The 24,328-nt window shown below is 34.0% G+C and overlaps 1 protein-coding gene across 3 annotated transcripts in view; it reads right to left on the bottom strand.

The window, feature by feature from the left end:
* The window catches only part of Bard1 (BRCA1 associated RING domain 1), a 90,135-nt gene that overhangs the window by 13,721 nt on the left and 52,086 nt on the right, over nucleotides 1–24,328 (bottom strand). For 2 of the 3 annotated variants that reach the window (XM_047547488.1, XM_047547490.1), the window contains 3 exons: nucleotides 16,283–16,391; nucleotides 11,068–11,200; nucleotides 10,417–10,509 (listed from right to left, as the gene is read on the bottom strand). In XM_047547488.1, coding sequence (XP_047403444.1) covers nucleotides 10,417–10,509; nucleotides 11,068–11,200; nucleotides 16,283–16,391 — 335 coding nt within the window. Of the gene's footprint in view, nucleotides 1–9,850; nucleotides 9,979–10,416; nucleotides 10,510–11,067; nucleotides 11,201–16,282; nucleotides 16,392–24,328 lie in introns of those variants that run through there. The other variant, XM_047547489.1, reaches the window with a different exon arrangement.

The following is a 24,328-nucleotide window of genomic DNA, read 5'->3' on the forward strand; positions in this document are numbered from 1 at the left end:
TAAACCAAATAAAAAACTCAATGGAAAGCATCACCAAAAGACTAGACCACTTGGAAGACTGAACCTCAGACAATAAAGACAAAATATTTAATCTTGAAAATAAAGTTGCCCAAACAGAGAAGATGGTAAGAAATCATGAACAGAATCTCCAAGAACTATGGGACATCATGAAAAGACCAAATGTAAGAATTATTGGGATTGAGGAAGGCAAAGAGATACAAACCAAAGGAATGAACAACCTATACAATAAAATAATATCAGAAAATTTCCCAAACCTGAAGAATGAAATGGAAAATCAAATACAAGAGGCTTACAGAACACCAAATGCACAAAATCACAACAGATCCACACCAAGGCATATTACAATGAAAATGCCTAACATTCAAAATAAAGATAGGATTCTGAAGGCTGCGAGAGAAAAGCATCAGATTACATATAGGGGGAGACCAATACGGATAGCAGCCGACTCCTCAAACCAGACTCTAAAAGCTAAAAGGGCCTAGAACAACATATTTCAAGCTCTGAAAGAACATGGTTGCCAACCAAGAATCCTATACCCATCAAAACTAACCATCAGATTTGAAGATGAAATAAAATCCTTCCATGATAAACAAAAGTTAAAAGAATTTACAAATAGAAAGCCTGTGCTACAGAATGTTCTCAACAAAATATTCCATGAGGAGGAAATGAAAAACAACAATGGAGGTCAGCAAAGAGAGGAACTACCTTAGAGAAAAACCACTCAAAGGAGAAACCAAACCAACTTAAAAGCCAAAAATAAGCCAAATGACTGGGAATACAAATCATATCTCAATAATAACCCTGAACGTTAATGGCCTAAACTCATCAATCAAAAGACATAGACTGGTAGAATGGATTAAAAAAAAAGACCCAACAATATGCTGCCTACAAGAGACTCATCTCATAGAAAAAGACATCCACAGACTAAAGGTGAAAGGATGGGAAAAAACCTACCACGCACATGGATTCAGTAAAAAAAGTGGGGGTTTCCATCCTTACATCAGATAAAGTGGACTTCAAGTCAAAGTTAGTCAGAAGGGATAAAGGAGGACATTTCATACTGTTTAAATGGTATGCCTTTACGCCATGTACAAACAGAGAAACAACATGTATCCCATTTGTTTACAATTAAAAAAAAAAAAAAGGGAACCAGAAATCAGGAGATATAACGATCCTAAATATTTATGCCCCAAACAATGGTGCATCCCTGTACATCAAACAAATCCTTCTCAATTTCAGGAATCACATAGACCACAACACAATAATTCTGGGTGACTTTAATGTACCACTGTCACCACTAGATAGATCTTCCAAACAAAAACCAACCAAAGAAACCATAGAACTCAATAACACAATCAATAACCTAGACATAATAGACATATATAGAATATCCCATCCATCAACGAGTGGATTCACTTTCTTCTCAGCAGCACATGGAACCTTCTCGAAAATAGACCACATGTTATGCCACAAAGCAGCCCTTAGGAAATGCAAAAAAATAGAGATACTGCCTTCTGTTCTATCAGATCATAATGGACTGAGAGTAGAAATGAATGACAAAATAAAAAACAGAAACTACTCCAACACCTGGAGACTAAATAATATGCTACTGAATGAAACATAGATAACAAAAAACATCAGGGAGGAGAAAAAAAATTCTTAGAGGTCAATGAGAATGACAATACAACATATCAAAATCTCTGGGACACTATGAAAGCGCTACTAAGAGGAAAATTCATTGCATGGAGCGCATTCCAGAAAAGAATGAAAAATCAACAACTAAATGACCTAACAGTACAGCTCAAAGCCCTAGAAAAAGAAGAACAGAATAACAGCAAAAGTAGTAGAAGACAGGAAATAATTAAAATCAGAGCTGAAATCAATGAAAGTGAAACAAAAGAAACAATTCAAAAAATTGACAAAACAAAAAGTTGCTTCTTTGAGAAAGTAAACAAAATAGACAAACCCTTAGCCACACTAACAAAGAGAAGGAGAGAGAAGACTCAAATTACTAAAATTCGTGATGAAAAAGGAAATATCATGACAGACACCACTGAGATACAGAACATAATGAGAAACTAGTTTGAAAATCTGTATTCCAGCAAAATAGAAACTACCAAAGACATTGACAAATTTCTAGAGACATATGCTCCTCCCAAACTCAACCAGGAAGACATACACAATTTAAACAGATCAATAACAAGCAATGAAATAGAAGAAGCCATTAAAAATCTACCATCCAAAAAAAGCCCAGGACCAGATGGATTCTCAGCCAAGATCTACAAGACCTTCAAAGAAGAACTCATTCCAATACTTCTCAAAGTATTCCAGGAAATAGAAAAGGCGGGTACCCTACCGAACTCATTCTATGAAGCTAATATCACCCTCATACCCAAACCAGGAAAAGACACATCAAAGAAAGAAAATTTTAGACCAATATCCTTGATGAATATAGATGCAAAGATCCTTAACAAAATATTGGCAAACCATATCCAAAAACATATTAAGAAAATTGTGCACCACGATCAAGTGGGGTTCAACCCTGGAATGCAAGGATGGTTTAACATCCATAAATCAATAAACGTAATCCATCATGTCAATAGACTTAAGGATAAGAATCACATGGTTATTTCAATTGAGGCAGAAAAAGCGTTCAACAAAATACAACACCCCTTCATGCTCAAAACACTAGAAAAAATAGGGACAGTAGGAACATAACTGAACACTGTAAAGGTTATTTATGCTAAGCCCATGGCCAATATCATTCTTAATGGAGAAAAACTGAAAGCATTCCCTTTAAAAACAGGAACAAGACAGGGATGTACTCTTTCACCACTTCTATTCAACATTGTCCTCAAAACTCTAGCCAGAGCAATTAGGCAGACTAAAGAAATTAAAGGGATATGAATAGGAAAAAAGGAACTTAAGCTGTCACTATTTGCTGATGACATGATTCTATATTTAGAGGATCCAAAAACCTCCTCCAGAAAACTTCTAGACCTCATCAATGAATTCAGCAAAATAGCAGGCTATCAAATCAACACGCATAAATCTAAAGCATTTTTATACTGAAGCGACGAAACAGCTGAAAGGGAAATGAGGAAAAAAACTCCATTTGCAATAGCCTCAAAAAAAATAAAACACTTGGGAATCAATCTAACCAAAGAGGTAAAAGATCTCTACAATGAAAACTACAAAACATTGAAGAACGAAATTGAGGAAGACGTTAGAAGATGAAAAGATCTCCCATGTTCTTGGATAGGCAGAAGTAATATTGTCAAAATGGTCATACTACCAAAAGTGCTATACAGATTCAATGCAATTCCAATTAAAATCCCAATGATGTACCTTACAGAAATAGAGCAAGCAATCATGAAATTCATCTGGAAGAATAAGAAACCCAGAATAGTTAAAGTAATCCTTAGCAGGAAGAAACAGGGGGTATCGCAATACCAGAACTTCAACTATACTACAAAGCAATAGTAACAAAAACAGCATGGTATTGGCACCAAAATAGACAGGTAGATCAATGGTACAGAATAGAAGACACGGACACAAACCCAAATAAATACAATTTTCTTATACTAGACAAGGGTGCCAAAAATATGCAATGGAGAAAAGACAGCCTGTTCAACAAATGGTGCTGGGAAAAGTGGAAATCCATATGCAACAGAATGAAACTATCTCTCACCCTGCACAAAAATCAACTCACAATGGATCAAGGACCTTGAAATCAGACCAGAGACCATGCATCTTATAGAAGAAAAAGTAGGTCCAAATCTTCAACTCGTTGGCTTAGAATCAGATTTCCTTAACAGGAGTCCCATAGCACAAGAAATAAAAGCAAGAATCAATAACTGGGATAGATTCAAACTAAATAGCTTTTTCTCAGCAAAGGAAACTATCAGCAATGCCAAGAGAGAGCCTACAGAGTGGGAGAATATCTTTGCCACTCACACTTCAGATAGAGCACTAATTTCCAGAATATATAAAGAACTCAAAAAACTCTACACCAAGAATACAAATAACCCAATCAACAAATGGGCTAAGGATATGAACAGACACTTCACAGAAGAAGATCTACAAGCAATCAAAAAAAATATGAAAAAATGTTCACCATCTTTAGTAATAAGAGAAATGCAAATCAAAACTACACTGAGACTCCATCTCACCCCAATTAGAATGGCGATTATTAAGAATACAAGCAACAATAGGTGTTGGAGAGAATGTGGGGAAAAAGGTACACTCATACATTGCTGGTGGGGCTGCAAATTAGTGCAGCCACTCCGGAAAGCAGTGTGGAGATTCCTTAGAAAACTTGGAATGGACCCACCATTTGACCCAGCTATCCCACTCCTTGGCCTATACCCAAAGGTCTTAAAATCAGCATACTACAGAGATACAGCCACATCAATGTTCATAGCTGCTCAATTCACAATAGCCAGACTGTGGAACCAACCTAGATGCCCTTCAATTGATGAATGGATAAAGAAACTGTGATACACACACACACACACACACACACACACACACACAATGGAATATTACTCAGCTCTAAAGAATAATAAAATTATGGCATTTGCAGGCAAATGGATGAAATTGGAGAATATCATGCTAAGTGAGATAAGCCAATCTCAAAAATCCAAAAGGCGAATGATCTCACTGATAAGCGGATGATGACACATAATGGGGGGTGGGAGGGGAGCAAGAATGAAGGAAGGAGGGACTGTATAGAGGGAAAAGATGGGTGGAAGGGGGGGGAGGAAAAAATAACGGAATGAATCAAACATCATTACCCTATGTAAATGTATGATTACGCAAATGGTACGCTGTTACTCCTTGTACAAACAGAAACAACATGCATCCCATTTGTTTACAATAAAAATAAATTAAAAAACATAAAAAATAAAAAAAATTAAACATCGCTTCATGGCAAAACCAAAAGTCCTAATAAAATATGTCATTATACCCAAAGTAGAAATTTATATCATTCAAAATAACAGTATGTAAGTAAAATAAACAGGAATTTCTCTTTGGATTCTAATCAAAATCAAAACCCGGGTTGTAAAAGCAAAATAATTTCATTTTGCAAATGTTTTTATATTAAGTTTTTAGCCAAGTAGACTATGAAAACACTAAACTTTAGAAAAAAGGAAAATGCCAGGAAGAAACTGTTTACAACAAAGACAATGGAGAAAGAACAACTTATACCATCACTTAAATTTCTGACGAATTGGGTAGCAAGTGAAAAAATAGAGAAATAAACACAGTATATGAAATCCTGTCACGAAGAGTGAAAAGACAATAAAATGAAGACTGAAAATGTAAAATAAGAGCTAAAGTTCCACTCCTATCATCATAAACATCTAGTCTGAAATATCACAGAAATTACAGTCATAGAGCAGTGGATTTTGTGATTCCATATAAATTCTATTTAACAATTACTTATTTTTGGCTGCTTCTTAAGTTACTATTCTACTTATAAGTATATTTAGTATATAAAATACATTTTCTCCTAATATGCTAAATTTATTTTACTTAATGCGTACTAAGAAATAAATTCTATCACTAAATATATTACTATATAATAAAATTTTCTTAAGCAGAACTTGAGTATTAGTTCTAACACCTTGTGTTCTAAATAATATCAAAATTGTCTGTTTAGAGATGTCATTAAAGACCAACCTCATCAGTCTATTGTTCAAAAACTCCAACAGAAAACTCATGCTCAGAATTCTCTTTGGGTGATATATTAAAATATTTATGCATGAATTTCTATTCTTAGGTTAGTATAATCATATGACAATGTATTTCCAGGCCTGCATTAACAAGTATAAAAGATCTGGTATATTAAGTGGTAGATATCCACAGATGCAGGTTCTATTTTCCTTTTTAAAGACCAAAGCCCTTACCTATTCAATTAATCACCAGAAAAGATTAAAAAGAAAATGTGTTTTCTAATATATATTAGAACTTGAAATTCTGAATTTATTCCTACAGAATTTGAATTCAAACTAATAGGCGCACACAGTTTTCAAACCTCTTAAAAACAGACAGACCTCTTCAGTAACCTACCAACCTACTACTATTTTCTTCTACTCATATGCATTTATATATTTTTGCTGTAAAAAAGACATAATTGGTTTTATGTTTTTTAATTTAAACAATCCTGTTTTTATAATAATTTTGTCTAACTTATGTAAAACAGAATTTTTTTTTTCAGAGAACACCTTTAAGCATTCAGGAATCTTAATTCTCTCATATTGAGGTTATTTTCCTACTTCTTACTATTAGAAATAACAATGCTAGCATTTTTTTTTTAATCTGTTTTACTTAAGGTAAATTTTGAAAAATAAGACTGTTAAAGATTTTTCCTTTATTCTTAGAAAAACTTTGGAAGTATGGAGTTGCTTCATCAATCTTAATTTATAGAAACATCTTGTTGTATCTTTTTTATAATAATTAGCAAACATTATTGAATAAAAAATATATTTTTTTAAAATTCCAAAGCACCTTTAATATTCATTTAAAGAAGTAAACTTAAAACAGAAAAGAATGAATTTTGTTAAACTGATTATGAGGTTAGTTATAATCTAATGATGTAATGATTGTCTCTTAGGGTCCATTGCTTTTTAAGAAAACAAAGAAAACAAAAAACACACTATCTGGCCCTTCCCCAGGTCAGACACATGTTCCCCTAGCAACTCTTTTAGATGCTATGAATTTTAAGACTTCCACAGCTGCAATTTTATTTAAACTTAGATGAGGAAAGGGGAAGAGGGAGAACATTAAAGATGACAGCCATCTGCTTGCCTTTCACAATGAGGTGAGAAATGAAGATGCAGAATTAAATTTTTTAAAACAGATTAAGCTAGAAGAAATTTTGAAAGCAGTGTACTAAAGAAACAGGTGGGTAAAAAATACTTGAGAAGGGTAGTTTGCATTTTGGGGATGCGAGTTTCATCTCATTCATATAAGAGATTTACAAAAGATTTTATTTATATAACTTCTATTCTTTCATTCATATCATCTGTTTAATTACCAAAATTCACCTTCCTACAAGGGTGGTTATTAGAAGCCTATGAGGAATTAGCACCCAAACTAGAAAAGAAACAGAATCTTATCCAAAGATCTGATTTCTTCTTTTTTCCTCTTTTGGTGGTGCTAGGGACTGAACCCACAACCTCATGCATGCTAAGCAGGTGCTTTATCCTGAACTACACCCTCAGCATCCCAGGAATCTGATTTTAAAGAAGGATCTTTCCCTATCTATAGTTTCTGTAAAATAAAATATAAATATTATTCTGTAAAAGACCTGTTAAATCAATATGATGAGACAGAATGGCTGATACAACAGTATAACAACGTTCTAGTCTCAGAATCTTCCAAGTCTATTGACTATGGCATTCTAAGATTTCTAAGATTTTATATATATCTATATATATAACACATAGAGAAATATACATATATTTTAAATATAATATATATAAAATATTTATATATTGAAAATAAGAGCTATTAACACATTAAGACAAAACACTTTTAAACAGAAAACATCTAATAGTTAAATGTGGAACCACTGGATCAAAAACGTTTGAATAATTCTTTGTTAATTTGTTTAATTTTTAAAATTAGTCAAGTATCTAAAGAAAAAAACTGAGATTAAAATTCCTCTTGAATTTATTTGGTTTATGGGAAAATACTATCAAGTTAATACTAAAGTTTATTAGTAGTGAATCTAGTAAAGGTTTCTCTACCAACAAGCTTGTGCCTACACTCAAACTCAAGACCTAGTTTTAGTAAGTCATAAATCTTTACAATTAATTTTGAAAGTTTTGGTTCACTTACTTTTTCTTTAATCTAAATGATTTTCAGATAGTTTGAATAGCTCTGAAATGCTTTTTCAGATCAAATGAGATGCTTGACATTAAGAACAATATAGAAACTGAGGAACATATATAAGGAAAGAAAGGTACTTGAGAGTTTTTGCCTTCTTTTCATAAACCTAATGACTATTTAAAGTAATTATCTTGAACCTTCAGCTTACTTCACTTTGGAACTTTGTATTAGAAAATATAAGGACATGAACGTCAGTAAGAGACTCTAGGCATTCTCTATCCTCAAAGAACCATGGATATTAGAGGATGTTAATAATCAGTACTGTGAGGATCACTAAACAGCACTATTATATCAGCTGAGTTCATCAGCAGTTTTATAAAAATGACATGGTCAAGTCACTGAAGTGACAAAACTCCTATTTCCAAAAGAAGGTAGATTTTATAGAAATTAATCATGTAGCCTATATAAGTTAACAAATACCAGTTCAGCATATTCGCAAAATCTAGACTCAAAGTTAAATGGTAAACATCTTAACTCACAAAATTTCGTATGGCCTCTTTATCACAGAGACTTAATCATTATGAAACTATTTCCTCTTGTAAGTATGGGTAAAGTTTCTAGCATAGGAGTGGTACAATAGAATCCATAGTCACAGTGCCATGTTAAGTGAGTTTTTTAAAACACTCAGGCTCAGTAAGACCACAGATTTGGAAGGGAAAAGAAAGTTTAAAATGTAAAGAGACATAAAGAGAAGCTTTTCTCCACTATGCAAATGGTCAATCAGTCAATCACTTATTTCTCAAACTGGTGATGACATGGAGGAACTAATATCAGGGGCTAATGAAGACAGATGGAATGGTACTGCTAGTCAAAAGATAACGTAGGTGGTTTCAACCACATCAGTGGGAAACAGCATCACAAGAAAGTAGAAGCTGCATTTGAAAAAAACATAAATAAATAAACATAATTGCTGAAAGGAAATTGTTCCATAAACCAATGAACTTCAAATTACAGATTTATTAATACAACTAAGATCTTTGGTGGCACATGCCTGTAATCTCAGCAACTTGGGAGGCTGAGGCAGGAGGATTACAAATTCAAGGCCAGCCTCAGCAACTTAGCAAGTCCCTGTCTTGACATAAAATATAAAGAGAACTGAGGATACAGCTCAGTGGTAAAGTGCCCCTGGGTTCAATCCCAGGTAATATGGATAAATAAATAAATATGTTTTTCTTGAAGTTTTTTTTAAATCTTGGTTAAATCAAGCACTGTTCCATGAAATCTTCAAAGCACAAAGCTTTTAAAGAATTTTAGTCCATCATTTACTTCTTAAAAAGATTTTGGGGTTGGAGTTGTGACTCAGTCGTATAGTTCTTGCCTTGTATGTGTGAGGCCCTGGGTTCGATACTCAGCACCACATATAAATAAATAAAATAAAAGATGCATTGACAACAGAAAAATATTTTAAAAAAAGGTTTCATTAAATATATCCATTATTCTTTAATATTTTATTTTAAAGAGTCACGGGAAATTGTAAAGAAACATAAAGAAGTTCCAAGCTACCTTCCTCCAGTGTCCAATGTTACCCACATACACACCTCTAGCACTACCAACAACCCTACATCAACATAGTTCACGGCAACTACATATGCACTAGTGTGTGTGCACACATATCTATGAAATTTTATCACACATGTAGGCTTGTATCATAAACAACACTATGAATAAGACCCTCAACTGCAAAATCGTAAGACTTCCCATGTTACTCTTTTATAACTACTAATCTTTTCTAAACAGTTAACAAATACAGGTTAATCCACTGTCCTACTTTAGCTATTATATCAAAGGTAGATACTTAGCTACTGAGGAGTAGAAAATAACCAACTATGAGGTTTCATTTTTTAAGTCCTACATGAATGCAAGGTTAAAAAAAGCACGTACATGACAGCAGGGAGTTCGTGGAAGGCAGCTTAGAAGTTGTGGTGTTTGACTGCCAACAAGAAGGGAATAGGGCCATATTTTCAGTAGAGGTTGAGGTAACACCTGGTGTAGTCACCCCAGATCAGGTAGTACAATGCAGTCTAAATTTCCCAACAGCTGCCTAAAATGATGAATTAACTAAGAGAACAAAAAGGAGTCAGGAAGGTGATATTTTAGAAATCTTAAAGGGAAAGCAATAAACTACTTTCATTTCATAGACATGTTATGCAGTATATTTAAAACATGAGTATGTTAAGTTAAATACATCATTTAAGAGTAAAATGGATTGTGTAAGCTTGAAAGTCTATAATGTACTCCATTTACTCTTTACTAAAATAAATAGTTGGCATTACAGAAAAAAAGATTTGAAAAATCAGAATATATTTGTGGACATTTTACTAAAAATATATAAATAATACCATTAATACAAGAAGCTTTAACCCAAAATACAGAGACTAACAAGAGTAAAAAAATTAGCAAATATTCCTTAAATCATTAGGCACATTAATAATGCACTGTGAAAAATAAACTACACTAGTTCATGCATGTTGCAATTCTCCCAAATCCAATACTTACATTCAAACTTTAGGACCCAACAACCATTGAGAATTCCAAGCATACACTTCAGAGTACTCTGAACTTCGTCACCAGGAACAATGACATGAGTTACTAAAACACAAAAATAGTAGTAAGAAAAACAGAGATATAAACCAAAATAATTAACTATCCTGTTTTTAAAATAAAAAAAAAAAATAGGAGTTAGTATATTTTATTAACTTACACCTGAATTTTCTTCAAAGGTCACAATTTTTGTATTTCAGTAAAGAACTTTTTGTATCATTTTCTAACCAGATCATCAACATGAAAAATAAGATCATAAACCAATAGTAAACTTGAAGTCACATTAGCAAATGCAAATTTTTCCGTTATTTTCAAATTATAACTAAGGAATTATTGTACTGCATAGTACTATAATATCACTAGCAAACTCAAAAATTTGTTCTTGGGACATACTGTCCTAAAATATGTATAAGGTTTTCAACTTCACACTCTGTAACTACATTAAGCCTATGCAGTTTATTACTATAAAAATATTTTCGATTTTTACAAGACACAAAGTACATATCTCAATGGTTAAAGCATATCTAAATTAACCAAGGTAATTTTCAAAAATGATTACCTATTTTAAAAAATTTTTTCTGCCAAAAATAAAGTCAAAATCCTCACCTGTACTGTCAAACTCAGCACATTTTTTAGCCTTAAGAACTGCCGCAAGTTCACTGAGCATTTTCTGTTGTTCTGAAGAAAGCCCACTGCCTATAAGCACAAGCGGTCCATCTCTGCGCTGCCCAGTGTTCACCTGTTAGCAAAAAAAGAAATGCCATAGCAGTAAAATTTAAAGACGAGAGAAATTCAACAGGCTGTAACCTAGAAGACTAAATTTCATTACTTAGCTTACTCTATTTAATAATTCTCAATAACATCTAACAAACCTATACTCTCAACCCTGGTGTTCAACACATTTGAGTAACTACTTTTCTCTTATTTTCCTCCCAAGAAAACATAAATTGGGCTAGCTCTCTTTACCCAGGACATCCTTCTTCCTTGATACCAACCTGGATCTCCACAGGGTTTAAAACTTTAGTCTGTCATTAGTAAACTCAAAGTATCAATTAAAATACCAATTCCCTTTCCCTCCTCCAGTTATTCAGTAGTGTTAAACTCAACTTGTTCAATTTAGTTGAAACTGAGATTATCTATAAAGTTAAAAAACACTGAAGCTTCTAGAACAACAATGGCCTCAAAGACAAATGTTTATCAAAGCTAAGGAAAAATGAAAATAGAAAAGAGAATTCAAGTTAGGAGATTGGATCCACAACAGTGAGAAGTTCATGTCATTCATGAGAGAGGAAGTAGTATTCTGACTAACAAAGATTTATACTTTTACTTAGAGCTTAGGAGACAAAAATAAAGAAAAGGCGCCAATGTATATCATTGAAGATTAGAAATGGAAGATTTAAAGAAACAATGACATTGGCTAAAGAACAGCTAATAGAAATTTAATAAATGAAATTAGAATGAATTTCCAAGATACCTGATGAAACAGAAGTAATAATCCAGTCATAAAGAAAAGATAAATCAGTACTGCTGTATTAAAGGATAAAATGCCAAATGCAATACTGTCCTTTTCAAACATGTAACATGGGCCCTCTGTGTATGTATACTGGGCATCTGGGCTTTCCAAAGCTCTGAAGAGCATGAGGGAAACAGCGAAGGTCCAAGCCCACAGAGCTGGGAGAAAGTCAGTATTCACTTCATGCAGCAGCATAGTGCTAATTCATATTACATCTAAATTGCTGGCTACATCTATAAAAAGGCTTGATTTCAATAATTCATTCACTCAATATATTGAGATTCTACTATGTAGAATAAGCAAGCATATGTCATTTTTTTTCAAGATTTCCATAAAACTTTTTTTTTTTTTTTTTTTTTTTAAATAACAGACTTCAGTACTTAGAAGTTCAATGATCATACTTATTCACTGAAAGTTCCAATAGCAAAGGTTTTACTGGGCATGGTACATATCCCACACCACTTTATAATCATATTTCTGTATGTATCTTTCCTAATCACTAAATTATAAAATGATATAAACATGACTAAACACTGTAAACACTATAACATGAAAGTGTTCTGTATACTCTATAATTGTTAAATTACTATATTTAAAAAGTTATATCAAAAAATCTTGAGAATTACACAAATAAGTGCCACAAAACTAGCTCTAAATAGAACACATTACTTTTCAACTTATGTAACTCCACTTCAGCTAAATTAGTTCGCTGCACAAAACACAAAAGTGGAAAGATATATCTAAATATAGCATGTGATACTATTTGTACTAAGGAAACTACCAAAGTGGGTCAAGCATTTTTCTATCATAGTTTTTAAAATTTCCATAAAAAATGGAAACCAGCGCTAATTTCTCATAGTGAAGGGATGTTATAAAATCTAAAGCAATCAGCTGCCAAAGCTACATGTTTGACTTAGGGTGGGACTTAGCATGGGGGCTGGGGATTCTATTTGAATAAGAAAAGGTCTCAGACCATGAGGCTCAAAAGAGGTTCAAGAAATAACCCAAGGGCTCAATACCCTGATTATTTTATAGAGACAGATGTTTTTGTTCAGTGGCATTAAACCAACTCTTACTTAAATAATTCAGTGTGGTACTTTTCTTAATTATTATTCTTAATGAGTTTATAAAAGTGGGATTAAAACTCTGGAAAAAATAAAAAGGATAAGGCTGATGCTCAAAAGGGATCATGGGCAGAGAAGTCCCCAAAGAACATGGCCAGTGGTTTTGTAGGTCTTTAAGATCAGAGATTGCTTCTCGAAATCAAAGCAATGCGTTCAAATAGTCATAAACTTTAAGTTAAAACAAAAATACTGAATGAGAAGTGGAAGAATTAAAGCCACATATACTTATCACCCCTTCCATTCATATGCTATTCCCTGAAGCGGCTTCTCGGAATCAACTAGATCACTGATTTAAAGGATTCCAGACCCAGCCACCACTGTGCTCGTTTCAGCGGCAGGCATGCATCTTACAAGGCACTCCAGTACTCCTTCACAGTTAATAAATACTTATTAAGCCCTTAATATTTGTCAGAAACTGTTTTCAATGTCAGAGCTACTACAGTAAATAAGACAGTCAGTCCCTGCCCTCAGGGTTTATATTCTAGTTGGGGGGTGGGGACAATAAAGTAAAAACATCTGATACCAGATGATCAATGGTATGAAAATACAGAGGGGGATGGGTGAGCAGAGTTGGGAGGTGCTACTTCACAGACAGAGGCACAGAGTCAGACTGGAAGGGCATGAGAAAATAGGCCACGTGAACATCTGGCTCCCCACATCTGCTCCTGACAAAGAAAACATGTAGTGTTAAGGACCTGAAAGAAAACACACCTGGTGGACTCAAGACTTTGCAAGGCAGCCCAAGTGGCTTAAAAAGGTGAGGAAGGTGAGGAGACAATGGCTGGGGGCAGCAGACCTCAGAGCTCACATCTTAAGGGTGGTACATAAAGAAGTTACGATTTCAACTTACACTTGTCATCAGATTTCAACTTACACTTGTCATCAGGCACGGCTCTTCCTTAGCCCTGTTATCAACCACTAAGACAGTAAATAGGGATAAAGGCCATATCCATGTGATAGGTTTCTCACATTTAATAATAAAAATCCTTATTTTCTTAAGGCATTGCAGTCCTCGGACTTCAAGAACACCATAAAGATATGTGTTTTTTTGACACACTGAATATGGTCTTTATCCAGCTTTTACATAGAAGGAATACTGACAAATGACAACTTAAGATATGCTGTGTTCTGCCAGGAGAGTTCAAGTACAAATGAATAAAATAAGTACCAATTTTATTAAGTATGGTGGAATTGAATGAGAACTGACCTAAGACTTAAGAAATGTGAGTTCTAACTGGTCCATTAAGAAATATTTTTTTAATGTCTGGTTAATAACCCTGGGCAAAGCACAATCTCTTTAGGTCTCAGTTTTCTCATTTGTAAAAGGAAGAAATCAAACTACTGACTGCTAGGTTCTCTTCTAGTGCATTTCCAAAACTATAATTTGGAGTCCATTTATAAGGCTGCAGTCAAAAGCAGAAGATAAAGAGCTTTCAAGGTATAAAGGTAACTAGCCCATGATGAAACCTATGACCACATCAAATTTTAACTACCTTGGCCACCTCTGTAACTTCAACAAGGCATCAATCAGTACTCCACTGCCCTTCCTAGACAAGAAGTCTCCTGGGAATGGTGTGTCCTTCAGTTTACCCCTTCCCCCATCTGAACAGTTACCAAGATAGAGTAAGTCCACCATCTGTGTCTCTCTCAAACCCCTCTTCTTCTCTCCATCCCCACATCATTACCGCCACCTACAATTCCAGGCCTCACCATTTCACACCTGAATTCTACCACAACAGTCGGTCAGCCTCGGTCCCTTCCCTCTCATAGATGGGTCCTCCAGACCACCCCATTCCAGTTAAACACACAGAAAGTTCCCCAGTAAGTCCAAAGTCGCCATCAGGAAAGTCAAGGCCTTTCACAGGCTGATCCCAACAGAGTTCTTTACCCCAAATTCCACTTTAAAAGACCTTAGTTTCTCTCACACTAAACTCTATAGTGCCTTGAATTTCTTTATGTCTCCTTTTCTTGGAGAAGTTACACTGTTTTCCTCACTATGTTAAGACCAAGAAAAATAAACGACGTTGGTTGTCCAGACAGAACCCATTCCTCACTTCTTCCATACTACCAGAAGCCCAATTCTGTTCGTGTATGGACCCTTCAAGATCTAACCTCATTTCCAAGCCCAGGGTATTGTCAAAACCAATTTAGTACCAATTCTGACAAATAAAGACACTGGGAAATTAGCAACAAGGTCCCTGGGAAAGGTTTTAGTACCTCTTTTACAGTTGGCCACTATCACATCTGAAATTGTGGCAATGATCCTATTACCACTAAAAAGACACAGCTTACAAATAGAGGATGGCAAAGTAAATATAAAGAATTTGGGTACTTGATGCAGTCCTTAACTGCTGTGTTAAACAAGGCAGAGCTATCCTACAATGGGATTATCTTTAAGATAATAAACCATCTTTAAACAATTGGATGAACCTTTTCTATCATTTGCATCCAACAGCATTCTAACAGCCTGCTAAAACTTAACTTAAAAGACTTAAGACACCTCATCACCTTCTCTGTGAAGTTCTTCCTGAGCCTTCAAAGTTTGCTTTTACCTTCTCTGATTCTACTGTACAGTTTTAGTGCTTGTATTATAAATTTATTACAATGTGTAGTAAAGCTTTTACATCTGTATTCCCCACTTAGTTGTGAGTTCCTAAGAAAGAGGTGTTCTTTCTACTTTATCTCTTGTATCTTTGTCACTTGTACCTCTCTCTCCTTAGTTCCAGAATCATATATCCAACAACCTACTCCATTTGATATAAAATTGGCATACGCTGATCCCTTCCCCATGGCAACAAAGAGCACCACCATAATTATTACAGTATTTACACATTCACTATCTCTTTTCTATCTCTCACTAGCAGGTTAAGTTCTCTGACCTTATCTATTCAGTCTGTCTCTTTTCTACCTCTCACTAGCAGGTAAGTTCTTTGAAGTAAGGGTTCTATCAGTCATATTCATTGTTTTATGAATGCTGCCTAAAGTATGGAGAAGGTTCAATAAATATTTCTTGATAGTCTTACTCTGATTATCTCTGAATGCACTGTAGCTAACACTAAGGAAGTGCTTAATAATTGTTTGGTGAATGAAAGCAATTTGCTAACTGGAAATTTTTCTATTATGTTCCTTTCATAACCAATTTCAATAAAAGATATAAATGTCCCAAAGCTAAATCCATACTTACGACCGAGCAATGGCTAGTTGAGGATGATACATTCTTCTCTGGTAGCAGCAATAATGATTTCATATTTTCATTGTCTGTATAATCCACAGGCCTCAGACCAAATATGTTACTAGTAAAATAAATGCAGATGGGTCTAAGTAAATAAAATGTGTGACTTGATTCTTAACATAATAGATGTACTGGTAGAACAATTTTTTCAACATCCTTAATGATACACAATTTTAATGAAAATAAATGACTCAGAATTCACATTAGGCATAAGGATTTAGTATCAAAAGCTGCTGAGTTCAATGGAAAAGATGTGAAATTTCAATCTGACACCAAATCATTATAGGGAGAATTTTTAATTGAATATATTTTAACTCACATTTGAATGTTTTTACAACTGTTTTTCTGTATTCGTATTCATAGTTTAAAAAGTTGATTTCCTAATCATTAATCAATAAGGGTAAGATGCTTTCACATGCAAATATACATCATTTACTGTAGCTATAATAGGCTCTACAGTTTGTATAAATAAATACAAAATTAGATAAATTCACAAGATAGGCATTTAGATCCATTAGAAGAAAAACTATGCTGCATGACAAAAAAATTTAATAAAGCAGTAAACATGACACTTTAAAAATTAATTTTAATATGAATATATACTCTAATCTATAACAATCACAGTCAACAAACCATTTTGATTCACAGAGCAATTTGATGCAGACTTTTCAGCATGCACTGATTCACAAGTTACAGTGTTACACTGAAGAGACATTATATTTCAGTATGAGCCCATTGTTTTATAGATAAGAAAATAGAGAAGAACAGGTTCCAATGACTTGACTAAGGTAACATACTCTTGTTCTTTCCAGTAATATTCCATACTGCCCCGTCTCAGTCTCTCAAAGATAAATAATTTGGGGCTGGGGCTCAGTGGTAGAGCACTTGCTTGGTATGAGTGAGACACTGGGTTTGATCCTCAGTACTGCATATAAATAAATGAATAAAATAAAGGTCCATCAACATCTAAAATTAGGTATTAAAAAAAGGAAATAAATAATTTGTTACAACCGTAGGATTCTTAGCTATTCCACTTCCTTACACATGGTCTTTGTAATCAGCTTGGAAAATACTCATGTATTTAACAACTTTTTTTTTTTTTTTTTAATGTACCAAGAACTCTTCTAAGTTCTAAAAAACCAATGAGATAAAAGGCAATCCTATCTCTATACAGATTCAAGGGCAAAGTAGAGAGAAGCAAACAGGAAGGACTCTGAAGTGTGGTGAAGGTTCCCAGGCCTAGAAAGGGAATGAAGAGAAGGTAGAATAAGAATAGAGAGAAAAGTGTGTGTGAAGGTCTTAAGTGAGGTAGCACAGCAAATCAGAAACACAGAAGATAGGAAAAGAGATAGGAACCTTAAGTTCTAGCTATGCACATCAAAAGTTGTGTAACTTTAGACAATTCACTTGACCTCTTGTGCCTCTGCTTCCTCATCTGTAAAATGGAGATAACAATATAGACTATCTTCTAAAATTACAAGGATGAAATGAGTTAATACATCAAAAACACTTAAAACACTGCCTGACAGACGTACGTGTCAGGAACTGCCTTAACAATGACAGATTGCATTTTTAGAAGACAGATAAAAAAGGAAAGTAAGGGAACATAGTTATATCTGGAATATATCATTTCCCCCAATTGTATGACATACATCATGCAGGTTTATAATGATAATTTGAATGTCTGGTAAGGGAAAAGTAGAGAAGCATGTTTTCTGAATATTACAGTGAAAATAAATTTCCATTTTGTTTGGTACAATCTAAGAGTGTAAGAAGGTAACTGAAAATCCTTTTCCTAACAGAATTTTTCTGATCATCTAGACCAATGAAAAGGAAGTATTATGAAAGGGTTAAGCTGAGGTGTTTAATGTTTCAACTTCACCCCAAGGGTAAAGTTCACAATGCAGTAAAATCCTTTAATGTCCTTTTCCTGTAGCACTGCCTGCAACCGTGCACTGAGTGAGAAACCCCACTAGTAAAAAGGAAGAAATACAAATTTGAATTTATACTCAAACATTCAGATCATCCAATCAGCAAAAGCAAATACAAAAAAGGCATTTTTACTAATGCTAAACCTGTCACCCACGACAGGAGGCCAACAGTCCATGAATGAAATCCTTTATGAATAATTACAAAATTGCAATATATTTAGATTTTCAAGTCATTTTGCTTGCTGTGAGCAGAAAAAAATGTACAATCACTGAAAAAAGTTAACATTTTTTTAAAGCTGTAAAACAATAATTATCCTTGTTGTAGGTGATTCACTTTTTAAAGAATTAACTAGGGCAGGGAGACAATTAATAGGTCCAATGATCCATATAATATTTTCTAGTTAAGAATGCAATGTCCTGCCAGGGGAAGTCTGTTAATAGCAGACCAAACACCAACTCCTAAATCCTACATAGCTGTTATTTTTTAAAAAAAGAATAAAATAAAAAGCATTTGAGATGTACAGAAAGAAGTGGGGAAGATGGACAGACAATGAGGATTTGAACAGCTATCAATACAAAAATTCCCAGATAACAAATACTATAAAAGATATAAACTTCTTTCTCTATATCTCAGATAAAAATAGAAATATCTCAGATAAAAATAGAACTAATCTTTCCTCTTGGGCAATGAATTCTTAGTTCAGAAAGGTAAATTACTTAAGCGAAAAACAAGTAAATTCACGTTTAAATGAATTAACACTATTTAAATGTAAAACACCATCTTTAAAAAGTTTACATAAAGCTCAAAACACATTATAAGCTAGTAAAACGTGACTTCACAGTAAGATATGAAAATATTTAAATTAATTCAAAACAAAAGATAAAATCTGAAATAGAGACATAACTTTCTATTGCATTGTCATTCCCTCCATAATGGCTCGGAGCCCCAAAACATTGCAATAGGAAAATTCATAGTCACAGCATAGCCTCTATGGGAAAAAATAGGGTTAGGAAGACATCACTGATGAACCTATAAATTAAATAATGAAGATGACAAAGAGTATCAGTGATATTTTAAATTTGTGCTATATGTGGTTAATTCTTAGCTATAGTGCCTTATAAGATTTCAAGATTTCCTTCTTCCCACACTCAAGAAGTTTTTTAATTCAGTTGGATTTGCAGGGATAATATTCCATTCTTTCTTTTTCTATATCTGGTCTTCCATAAACATTCAATTACCTAAATATATTACTGAGCTGTTGACTCTCCCTACTTTCTGGGCTACAAAAAGGCTATCTTTACATTTTATAAATCACTACTGAAAAGATAGTTCTTAAGCACTGTGTCTAATATTTAAGGTCTTGTGGTCTTGGTATCATTCATTACAGTCTAATAATAGAACATTAAAATTTGCTACTCTGGCTCCCTCAGATCTCTTCTACGAGCTTTTCTCTCTCCTAAAGACATCTAAAATAACTCTGAGGCTGGACTTTGTCTCCCCTGCCCTCCTCTCCCCCAGAACTATATTACAAAAATTTTACTTCTCTACTCCTTCTATAGTTTTCTTCACCCCTAACTGGAATAATTCAAACTAAAATTCTTACAGCAGCAGAAAAGTTGTAAAGTTCAATGAAAATACAGATATGCACTATATAATGCCATTTTGGTCAACACCAGACCACATATATATCACTGGTCCTATGAGATTATACTGCCTAATGATGTCACAGCCATCGTAGTTTATGTAGGACAGGATGCTCACATAACAATGAAATCACCTAACGAGGTCATTTCTCAGAATGTATTAGAATGTAAAGGAAGAAAATGTAATGGATACTGAATAAGAATTTGCACTTGGTATGAGGATCCGGACTGTTTGTCAACATGCTTTCAGCAGGAACTCTATAAACTATCACTTCCTTATACATACAGTTTAATGAAAATCAACAAATACTTTAGCTGCAGGGTCCTGAAATATGTGAAAACAGATAATTTTTTTTAGCATTCAGTACACAAAAAACTACCATAACATCTGATTAAAAAATACATAAAGAAGACTTCAAGTTTTATGGGTTTGCGGTATCAACAATAAATATGTGGGAAAAAAAACAGGGACAATATTTCCTCACAGACCCCCATCTCATTGGTGTGTTCAATGCTAAGCATCAGTTCAGTAGTCTTCTTGGGCATCCTCCTGAAAAATCACAGCCTGAGATAAAACTGCAAAACAGGCAGTTTGTTTTTATAGTCCCACAGGGACTATGTAAGCATAAACTTAGTGGGATAAAAAAAAGTCCATCTTCTCTTTAGTGCCTGATTCTTCTATTAGTTAATTAGTATTTCAGAGTGATATCACTAGTAACAAAATTGAAGATCTTTAAAAATTATATAATATGTAAGTTATCAAAATAGATAATGTTGTGCCACATCAGGGTACAAGCTGATTTCTGCAAGATACTCTATTCATGATTCAGAAGAAAAAAGGACTGAAAGCATTTTGATTACTTTTAAAAAGTTACGAGTATAATTTTGATATCAAAATCTGAAGGCAAAACATTAAAAAATCACAAATCATTGTAACTTATAATTATGCAAAAATCCTAGCAAACTGACATAAATATTTGTTTGAAGAAGTTGTGTGCCATGGCATATGCCTATAATCCCAGCTACTCATGAAGCTAGGTAGAAGGGTTGAGCCTAAGAGTTTAAAGCCAGCCTGGGCATCATAATGAGACCCTGTCTCAAAAAAGAAAAAAGAAAGAACTAGAATAGTAATGATGATAATAATAATAACAATACACTACACCAAGTTTATCTTCAGAATTCAAGAATGGTTCAACATTAAACACAAGACGGGTCTCATGTTTTTGTGAAATCAACATGCAGAAAATACAGGATCATTTCATATAATATGAAAGCCATTTAATAACTTAAAATAGTCTTGTTAAAATAACAGTAAAACAAATAGAAGGAAACTTCCACAGAACAACAAAGAATATAATATTTATAATATCAATGTCAAAACTGATTGTAAACTTAGGATTTACAAAAAGGACAAAGCAAATAAGCTATCACCATTATTTTACCATAATTCTCCCCACATACTTTGACAATTGCAGTAAGAAATGAAAATTAATAAATCATGATGATATCCTTCACACAGGATAGCAAGGTGTTGGCTGGATAGAAAAGAAAGGGACTAAAATCAACAGTTTTTCTATATATCAGGAATAAGTTATATTTATTCATAAAGCATCCAATTAACTAGGGCATGAAAAGAACCAAATAACCAGAATAACCTCAATAAATAGCTGTTGCCCCTTCTGGTTACTGAGAAGAGTTCAAGAGTAAAAAAAAAAAAAAAGATATAAGAAGTAGAGAAAAGAAAAGAAAACTTAAGGTTAAGAATTATATGGTTATTTTAATTGATGCAGAGAAAGTGTTCATGCTCAAAACACTAGAAAAAAACAGGAACATACCTCAACATTGTAAAGGCTATTTATGCTAAGCCCACAACCAACATCATCCTTAATGGAGAAAAACTGAAAGCATTTCCTTTCAAAACTAGAACAAGGCAGGGATGCCCTCTTTCACCACTTCTATTCAACATCATCCTTGAAATACTAGCCAGAGCAATTAGACAGACCAAAGAAATTAAAGGAAATAGGATATTAAAGGGAATAGGAAAAGAGGAACTCAAGCTGTCACTATTTGTTGATGACATGATTCTGTATTTAGAAGATCCAAAAACCTCCACCAGAAAACTTCTAGACCTCATAAATGAATTCAGCAAAATAGCAGGATATAAAATCAACATGCATAAATCTAAAGCATTTTTATACATAAGTGATGAAACATTTGAAAGGGAAATGAGGAAAACAACTCCGTTCACAATAGCCTCAAAAAAATAAATAAATAAAATACTTGGGAATCAATCTAACAAAAGAGGTTGAAAGATCTCTACACGGAAAACTATAGAACATTAAAGAAAGAAATTGAAGAAGACCTTAGAAGATGGGAAGATCTCCCATGTTCTTGGATAGGCAGAATTAATATTGTCAAAATGGCCATTCTACCAAGGCACTACTGGGCTGTGGAGATAGCTCAATCGGTAGAGTGCTTGTCTTGCAAGTACAAGACCCTGGGTTCGATCCCCAGCACCGCAAAAAAAAAAAAAAAAAAATATATATATATATATATATATATATATATATACACATATATATATATATATACACACACAAACACACACACACACCAAGGAACTATACAGATTGCAATTCCAACTAAAATCCCAATGACATTCCTCATTGAAATAGAGAAAGCAATCATGATCTTCATCTGGAAGAATAAGAGACCTCGAATACTCAAAACGATCCTAAGCAGAAAAAGTGAAGCAGGAGGTATCACAATACCAGACCTTAAACTCTACTATAAAGCAATAGTAACAAAAACAGCATGGTATCGGCACCAAAATAGACAGACCAATGGTACAGGATAGAAGACACAGAGATATACCCACATAAGTATAGTTATCTCATACTAGACAAAGGTGCCAAAAACTTACAATGGAGAAAAGATAGCCTCTTCAACAAATGGTGCTGGGAAAACTGGAATTCCATATGCAGTAAAATGAAATTAAACCCCTATCTCTCACCCTGTACAAAACTCAACTCAAAATGGATCAAAGATCCAGGAGTTAGACCTGAGACCCTTCATCAAACAGAAGAAAAAGTAGGCCTTAATCTACATCATGTTGGCTTAGGACCAGATTTCCTTAACAAGACCCTCATAGCACAAGAAATAAAAGCAAGAATCAATAAATGGGATAGATTCAAACTAAAAAGATTTTTCTCAGAACAGGAAACAATCCATAATGTGAAAAGAGAACCTACAGAGTGGGAGAAAATCTTTTCCACACACACTTCAGACAGCACTAATCTCCAAAGTTTACAAAGAACTTAAAAAACTTTACACCAAAAATACAAAGAACTAAATCAACAAATGGGCTAAGGAAATGGGCAGACACTTCACAGAAGAAGATACACAGGTGATCAACAAATAAATGAAAAAGTGCTCATCATTCCTGGTAATTAGAGAAATGCAAATTAAAACCACCCTAAGATTTCATCTAACTCCAATTAGAATGGCTATTATCAAGAACACAAGCAATAGTGTAAGTGTTGGAGTGGATGTGGGGAGAAAGGCACACTCGTACATTGCTGGTGGAGTTCCAAATTGGTGCAATCACTCTGGAAAGCAGTATGGAGATTCCTCAGAAAACTTCCAATGGACCCACCATTTGACCCAACTATCCCACTCTTTAGTTTATACCCAAAGGACTTAAAGTCAGCATACTACAGTGATGCAGCAACATCAATGTTCATAGCAGCTCAATTCATAATATCAAGATTGTGGAACCAAGCAAGATGTCCTTCAACTGACAATGGAAAAAGAAACAGTATTACCCTATGTATATGTATGATTACATGAATGGTGTGAATCTACATCGTGTACAACCATAGAAATGAAAAGCTGTACCCCATTTGTGTACAATGAATCAAAATGCAGTCTGTAAAAATAAAAAAGATTTTAATAAAGAAAAATCATGTGTGGAACCAAGATCAAACAGGCACTTTATAATAAAAAATAAAATAGCTGACATTGGCCATAGCTAGAAACCCAGAGATAAGACACTGGATTGAAGATTAGATGGTGCTGGGGTGAATTGTGAATTTCATCTGACTCTCAGAGAAACAGTCTGGCCCCTCCTGGGGAAACAATGTTAGGTTCCAAGAAAGCACTAATCGGCTTGTGATGTCTCTAAACCCTTTCCCTGAGTCAGAGCTTCTCTCTATTCCTCTAGTGCTTTGCCTAAGAACCTTCCCTGTCTCATTTTTCAACCAAGCACCAAGTTCAGTAAAAACTACTTCAGATTTCAATCTATGTGTTTCAGACCAATATCAAATCCAGAAGAATATCAGCTCCATTCTGAGCCATGAGGAGGTATTTTAAACATCAGAGGGAAAAGAAATAAGAAAAAAACGATACTCAGAAGAAAAGAGAA

Source organism: Sciurus carolinensis, chromosome 3 (genome assembly GCF_902686445.1).
Source record: "Sciurus carolinensis chromosome 3, mSciCar1.2, whole genome shotgun sequence".
Taxonomy (NCBI): Eukaryota; Metazoa; Chordata; class Mammalia; order Rodentia; family Sciuridae; genus Sciurus; species Sciurus carolinensis.